Source organism: Rutidosis leptorrhynchoides, chromosome 6 (genome assembly GCF_046630445.1).
Source record: "Rutidosis leptorrhynchoides isolate AG116_Rl617_1_P2 chromosome 6, CSIRO_AGI_Rlap_v1, whole genome shotgun sequence".
Lineage (NCBI taxonomy): Eukaryota > Viridiplantae > Streptophyta > Magnoliopsida > Asterales > Asteraceae > Rutidosis > Rutidosis leptorrhynchoides.
The window spans coordinates 438,437,112-438,445,445 of NC_092338.1; the positions used below are offsets into that span (position 1 = coordinate 438,437,112).

The 8,334-nt window shown below is 35.1% G+C and overlaps 1 protein-coding gene across 1 annotated transcript; it reads right to left on the bottom strand.

Moving 5' to 3' along the window:
- Positions 1-340: 340 nt before the first annotated feature.
- On the bottom strand, positions 341-2,286 carry LOC139853099 (malonyl-coenzyme A:anthocyanin 3-O-glucoside-6''-O-malonyltransferase-like). The gene has a single exon (XM_071842472.1). It carries the CDS (start codon positions 2,235-2,237, stop codon positions 852-854), a length of 1,386 nt encoding a protein of 461 aa, XP_071698573.1. The 5' UTR covers positions 2,238-2,286; the 3' UTR covers positions 341-851.
- Positions 2,287-8,334: the final 6,048 nt, after the last annotated feature.

The window sequence follows — 8,334 nt, forward strand, 5'->3', positions numbered from 1 at the left end:
TACGAACATAACATCAAAAGTGACAATCCGTCTTTGCGGTTCTTTAGCCACATGTAAGAAGAGTCCTACTAGAATTTTTTTTTTTTTTTTTTTTTTTTTTTTTTTGAAAAGCAAGAATATATATCATTAAATAAATTGGAGTTACGAGGCCCTATACAGAACCGGAAATACAAAAAAGGAGGCTAAAAAGATAAAAAAAAAAAAAAAAAAAACGGAAACCAGAATTAAATCCTAGCAATTAACAATCCGATGCACATTTTTTAAAACGCAAACGCACACACTTATTAGGAATTTATTCATGAATATGTTTATGTCGGAACTTGGAACTCAATATCTTTGGTTGAAAAGGCTCTCCGAATACCACCTAGTTCGAATGCACATATGATCCTAGCAGTATTTTTAAAGTATTATAAAGACAACAATAACATGTGATTACGGATAAATGTATAAGATTTTGTTTATTCACAGTATTTGAAGATATTTACTCAAATAAAAAATTAATTTATCCCGTGACCATTTTCAATCCTTTATTTTGTCACCAACATATGTTTCTTACAATGAGAAAGAACATCCAACTGATTTATGAATTAAACGAAAATTAACTTATCTTATCCGCATGTGATAAACACTAACAATATACGGAGTATTGGAAAAGAGAACTTTATGATCACGTACGGTACTTGGTAAGAACACCTAACAAAACAACATATAGTTGATAAAGTGGCTATTGCTCGAGAAAAGTCGAAAGCGGCTCGGGATAGAAGTATGCAGATCCGCGTAGACGCCCGGTAACTTTTAACATGGGAGACCGAGTGCATTTGAAAGTCTCGCCAAATTTATGAACACGCCTATTATTCTTTATCATAAAATGTGCCCTGCAGTTCTTCTTTATGTATGGAAATATAGGCATCCATTTGTTTAGCAGGAAGACACAAACCAATCTCAATATCACCCGGTGAATCTCTACATGAATTAACCGAAATCGAACCATTGTAATCGATAGATGGAGTCTCGTGTTTTTTCGGCTTCCCCCACCCAAAATCGACATCATAAACCCTAATTTTAGGTGTTCCAGACACACCAATTGCCCTCACCGGTTCAAACGCTTTCTCCATCAACGTTTCAGCTTCTTTAAACATCCTGTCCTTACTTTTTAACGTCTCGCTTAACGCCTTTCCAAGCACTTCAGCAGCTACCAAAAATCCATTTTCGTCTACTAACAGTCTGCTTTTTATTGTTGGACTAATACACGCCCCTACGCAATTACCGAAATAAGTTTGAGGAATTGGTGGATCGAAACGAGACTTCCAATCAACCGCACAAATAAATCGTTCAACATCATCTTCATCCTCGTGTTCTCCAACACGAGCACGTGATTTAGCTGTACAACTCCATATAAAAGCACATGACACCACAAAAGATGATACATACTCAAGTGTTGGCACTTTAGTCTTTAAAAAATTCTTTAATCGATTCGTGTGTGCTTGTGTTAGCACAAACGTCGCGCGAACTTTGTCCGTGGGACCCACAAGTTGAGCAGGCTGATATCCTTCGTCGATAACTACCATTCCAGGCTGATTCATGTAGATTTCATCAAGAGTGTTGGGATATTTAATAACTCTGTCATATAACGGCAAAGATTCACTAGCTAAGAATTCGATACCATGTTTAGCAATCGACGTCCAAACTTTTAGGAAATTAAACCTCGAACTCGCATCACAAAGCGTGTGATGATTCGTGAGCCCGATCGATATCCCTTTGTTAGGAAAACATGTCACTTGTACGGAAAACAGAGGAACTGCGACATAATTCGATATTTTTTTCGCACGTCCTAATGCTGGGACAAGTGGATAAAACATGTCACACGAACGAGGATGATTTCCAATAAGATCGTCGAAATCAAGACTAGATTCGGCGAAAGAAACCGCAACAGAATCACCTTCCACATAACGGATTTCGGGTTTTTTAAAATCAGTTGAATGATTTGGATTAGGGTATACAATTAAGTTGCCAGCAAATGGGAAAAAGTGTTGAAGGGTGATTGATAATGAGTGTTTAAGGTTGGGAACAATAGTTTCTAAAAAATGTGATTTTGAGTGTGGGAATTCGTAAAAGAAAATTTGGCTGATCGGAAAAAAGAGTATCCAGATCGCGTCAAAGAACGTAAGTGGTAAGGACCGGTCGCCTACGGTGGCAGGCGGCGGAGATACTCGGCAGTTTTCAAGAACGTTCAACATTTTTCTGTTGAGTGGTGACGTTGGTGTGATTTGCGTTGTTTGGTTTACATCAATATTGGCTTTTACACATTGATTGATTGATGATCTTATAATATAACCACCAAATACAAAATGATGCGTCTAGAATAAAAAAAACTAAAATATTCTAGACTTTACTAACTTCAATGTAGCCACTTTGTCATGGAATGATGATTTTTTGTTTAAAACAATTACTATAAAACAAAAGTTAGATTCATTAAAGGATAAACGAATCGAATAAAAATACAACACGATAACGAAGACTTAGAAAACGAAAACCTAAAGGCTATGACGACAGAGCCAACTGTTATGTAAGACCGAACCTACCGTAAAAAAGCAACATGAACAAACAACCAACTAAATCAAGACCAACCTAAGCTCACAACTAATTAAAGAATCACCTTGATCTCACCCTTAATGTTTTTTATTTTGACGACCTTTTTATTAAAAATCAACGTAAGTGGCTATTAATGGTTTGTTAATTGGTTGGCGTTGTTAATTGAGTCGACATCAAGCGTCGATTTATTGGCGACATGGCTGACTGTTAAAGCCTAAATTAAATTTAAAGCAGGATTTAAAATCCATAGAAATTTGATTTTACAATTTTCATGACGTCTCAATTTTATTTTTAATTTTTATATTATTTTTTTAAAAGTTTTTTTCTACTTATTGGCTGGAGGTCCATTCGAAAGCAATCTCTCCATCCGTCGAATAGAGAGAGAGATGACTTTCTCTACTTTTAAAAATGTTTTCACTATTGATGGAAAAATGACTTTTCTTTATTCTCGGATAGAGGAAGAATTACATCCCACCTCCCCCATACACCACTTATATGGTATTGGGTTTTGTTGTTGTTGTTAATTGTTTAAATAATATATGTATTAGGCCATTCTCTAATTTTAACATATTTAACAGAACTTCTCTGTTCCACATCAGCGCCACACCAGCACAAAAAACTTTACTAACCCCACCATATCGTCCACTTCACTTCAAACTTTAACGACTTTTAAATTATTATTTAAATACAATAAAATAAATTAAAATAACAATTAACTAATTTAATAAATAAAAATAACACATTACATTAAATAAAAAGACGATTACATAAAAAATGATTAAAAAAAAGATAGAGTCAAAATTTTAAAAATAAAATCGAACCTAAAAAAATAAAATTACGATTACTAACTAAATATAAATACGATTACATGACCGGTAACGAGGAGTACGAAAATTAATCGGTGTTGTATTGATCGGTTCCTAATTTATGCTCGGAATGGTTATTAATGATAAGAGTTTTATGTGATTTTAGTCGTCGAAACAAAGTGTTTTTATGAGTTTTTATGTATATCAAGTATTGAAGAAGAATGTGCGAAAAGAAGATAAAAGATGCAGAAAATGCTGAAAATATCAACTCATGCGCGGTGTTACAGTTTTGACCATAACTTGAGCATACGACCTCCGTTTGAGATGAATCAAATTGCCAAACGTCCGTTTCGAAGAGCTACAAACTTTATTTTTTATGTATTCTGAAATTCGGGACCATCAGACTTGTAAAATTCGAAAAGACCCACGAAATTAGATGGACTGATTCAGAATTTTACTTGGGCCAATACTGGTCTGTTTATATTTGAAGACTTGATTTTGGGCCTTTAAGCTATTATTGGGCTTAAGTTTTAAGGCTGAAGAAAATAAAATGCTTAAACCTAAACATTTCGGAGTATTATAAATACAAGATGTTTCATGAATTAAAGGGGAGCCGTGGCCCCATCTTGTGGGTTTTGTGTGTCGATAAGCACAAAAGAAAGAAAGCAAAAAGGGTACGGTTGGGACTCGAGGTCACGAAAGCAAGAAGACAAAGAGGATAATTCCTTTTGGTGTTGGCAACAGTTGATAAGAAATTAAAAGAAGGAGCTGAAATAGTTATGGTTACATGTGTATTACTACATCACCATTCACCAATGGTGATATCTTTTAGTTCCCAACTTATTTTCAGTTAACTGATGGTTTGTTTATATTTTATTTGTTTAATTGTTTATTTATTTATTTATTTTATTTCATGTCTAGCTAAGCTTTAATTATTCCCTCCGTTGAACAATTGGTGTCTATGATTTTGTATGAACAATTGAGTATTTTGTAAATGTTAATGTGACAGATTAACGTTGAATCACGCAAGTTTTTATTTAACTCATGTTTATTAATTGAGATCATTGTAAGATGAGTTATCGCGAGTTGATGAATCGAGTCCACATAGTTTAACTAGGGTAAGACGCTCCGTGTAATTTACATAATTCGTGCCTAAGATGGTTTCTTTTAATTTACATAAAAATCATGTCTAGGTGATTAGAATGAAAACTGAATAGCTCAATTTATTCATGCATTTGATTAGTACACAATTTGGATTTGGAAGGGATAATCCTTTTTATTCATTGTCTACGACCTACACTTTACTACTTTGCTTATGCTTGCTAGATACAGTTTGTTAATTTAAGACTTCTAAGTTTTTTTGCAATTTAGTATAATAAAATCAAATCTCTGAAATTGCTTGCTTCTAATCACAATCTCTCGTGGAACGAATCTTACTTACCCTAACTAGTTTAGAGTATTTAGTACATTTTTGATTGGTACTTCGACGCCGATCATGTATCCGTCATCACTGGTGTAAGGAAGGTTGTCAAATATACTCTTACAGTACAACGTGATTCATTCTAAGTGTAGCACAACTTTCCCGACAATTTCGTACCATTTTTTTCATTTAAAAAAAACGAAGTTCTTGCGAATCTTCATCAGAATAGGTGATAGTGCCTATTTTATACATAAGTTTATATATCATTTATTGGCACTATTGTTATTTTGTGTATATTTGGGTCAATTCCATGAACTTTCGGTACTTAATGAATTATAATTGATTTCAGGTATTTTGGTAGGAAAATTGAGATTTTGGAGCTAAATGGATGCTTGTTGAATGAAGTTCAAGTTCGGGTTTGCGTGCCTTCACCAAAATAGGCATATCTCGGTCGTACGGACTCGGATTGAGTTGAATCAAAAGCCCAGATGTCCGTAACTCAGAACTCTACAACTTTCATTTTTGGAGTTTACTGAGAAACAGGGGCAAGAGCCGCTTGAAGAGGGCAAGAGCCGCTTGGACGCTAAAAAAAAAAAATTACTTTCTGACTTCTGAAGTAATAGGCGCTTAGAAGGATAAAGCGGCGCTTGTGCGGCCCGTCTGACCTGATATCTGCGCGAAAAAGCCTATTTCAACCCATTTTCAACCCTAATTCATTATGTACTTGTTGTGGCCGTTTTGGGACGAATTTTAGGCGATTTTGGAAGTATATTAGGAGCTTTTCAAGGCCATTAACATCATTCGAACATCAAGGATTCAAGAATCAAAGGCAAATCATTCAAGATTACATCTTTAATTAGGTTGATTCTTGTAAATTTCATTATGAATCCTTGTTCCATGATTGTTTCCATTGTTTTAAACATGATTGTTGGCTAAATTATTTATGTTTACTTAGGCCATTACTAAATATGTTGGGATTGCTTTTATATCAATGATAATTATGAATTTGAATGCATGGTGAATTATTGTTTAGTATAGATCGACTCTTGCAGGGTATTATTTGATTGAGATGTTTGATTATTGAGTTTATCTAAGTGAATTGACAACTCATAGGATAGAATTGATAGTTTATAACAAAGTGACAAAGGGTTATGCATGCTATCTGACAATTAGTTGAAACTGATTGATTAGAGAAACCAGCATGTGTGAATTGTTGCGACGACCAGTTAACGCAATTGTTCTAGATTGTATAGATGGTCTGGTGCATGATTAGCATAAGAATGAGTGACACTTTTGCATGCTAAATTGTGTAGCTGTGTCTGGATGCATAATTAGATGACAAGTCACATGCAAGATATGAAATTATCTATCTTTGTTTAAATCCCAACATATGAAGTGAATAGTGCCTATGTAAACATATTTGTTTGAATCTGATTGTTTGCTCTAAAATTCGTTTGCGTTTATTTTTAAAGTATTTTTAGTTCAATTACTACTTTGACATGTCGATCGTTAAACGATATCCCCCCTTCCGTGTTTATTTGCTTATTTGTTTTTAGTAAATTAGTTGCATTTTAGTTAAATCTTGAGTTGCATATGACAGGCTGTACGTGGAACGAAAACCCCGGTCTTTACCTATATTATAATATTACATGATCGGGTGCACTTGCATGTATTTTGTGTTTTAATCAGTATTTGGGTATCTTCTAGTTTTTAGAAATTTTATTACCTGACCCAGCACATCAAGTTTTTTGCGCCGCTGTCGAGGACAGTAGCGTGTTTATTTGAGATTTTAGCTAGTGTGTGATTATTTTTTTTGGTTAATTTTGTTTTTATTTCTTTTAGTTGTGTTGAACCGGTGCTTGTAATCTGTTTAGTACTTGTGTTTTGCAGATTGCTTGTAACTAGTATAGTGAGATGGCTTATTACGTGAATATGACCATGGAGGATATCATGGAAACCAGGAAAGATTCACCTCAACCTGAATGGAATGTTCATCAACGGGTGAAGATGTTTGAAGATTTGAGTAATACTGGAGGATCCTACTTTGCCAACACGCAACCTGGTCAAGAGTTCTGTCAACAACAACCGTTACCTGGGAAGTTTGAGAAAAAAAGGTCTAAGGTGCAGGAGTTGATACGAGAATTCACGAAAATACAAAAACAAACCTAGGAGAAAACATCAGGGTTGGAAGAAATCGTGACAAGGCTTTTAACAGTGCAAGAACAAACTATTGAGGTGCTTAAGCAAGTCGTTCTTAAGCAAAATGATTTAGAGGACAAGCTCAACAACCATATGACTAAACAAGAGCAAATTAACGAGTCAGCCGATAAAGCCTTAAGAAATCAAGGTTCATGGATAGATACTGTGGAGGAAAAGTTGGGGGATGTTATGAGAAAGATGACACAACTCTTTGATACTCAACAGGGGTACATTCAAAAGTTGGATAATAAAGTGGAGAACATTGATCAAATGGTTTCTAAAATGGGTGGGTCATCTTCAAATGGTACGCACTTGACCCTGGTTGATGAGAATGTGAAGGCGGCGTCAACCTTGTGGAGGAAAGATGGTGAAGTTACTAAGTGGACCAATGAGGGGAAAAAGAACATAGGTGCTTCAAAGCCTATCACGCCACACCGAATTTTTGCTATAAGGAATGTTAATGGAGAGGTATCAAAAGTTAGTAAAACTAAAAATATCCGTTTTTCTAACGTTTTGGCAGGTGTATACGAGTATGATGCGCCATTGTATGAAGAAGATACTAAGGATGCTAAGGATGAGGAAGCCAAGGATGTAGGTTTAGGGGTGATAAAATGGAAAGGTTAGTTAGATTCTCATGTGGTTTATTCGATCTTACCTAAGATAAAGGATCCTAGTGAGTTTTTTGGTTGTTTGTGCTATGAATGATGGTGTTAAGTACAATGCTCTTTCAGATTTAGGGGTTGGAGTTAATGTGATGCCATACTCGGTCTTAAGAAGATTTAGATTAAGTAATTTAGAACCCACTAATGTGCATATTAGGATGATGGATCAAAGTATTAGAAAGCCTTTAAGTGTAGCTATGGACTTATAGGTACATGTCAGATGCATGACTTTTCTAACACACTTTATAGTGGTTGATATGGAAGAAGATAAGAAGGTTCTTTTAATCTTGGGAAGAGCAGTTTTAGTTACTGCAGGGGCTAATATAGATGTGCCAAATACACGAATGACATTGATGGATGGTGTGAGAATGGTGATGTTTGTGAACAAGGTGGGACCCTATAATTCGAATTTGAAAGAGGAGTTAGTTGTGAAACAGCTTAAGTTCGATCTCAGTTCTTCGAATCCTAAGAATAAGGAAGAGTCAAGTAAGGATGGTAAGCATAAATTAGAGGAGAACTCTGATAGTGATGAGGGAAGTAAGGATAGGATGACCAAAAAGGTACGTAGTGATGAGGTTATAAGTAAGTTGAAGTTAGTTGTTGACCCGGTTGACCAAAAACCCGTAGGGAGTTCGATAGTGGTTGAATCTATAGA

Coding starts and splice junctions, on each gene's coding strand:
- LOC139853099 (XM_071842472.1), bottom strand. CDS start 2,237: ATGTTGAACGTTCTTGAAAACTGCCGAGTATCTCCGCCGCCTGCCACC.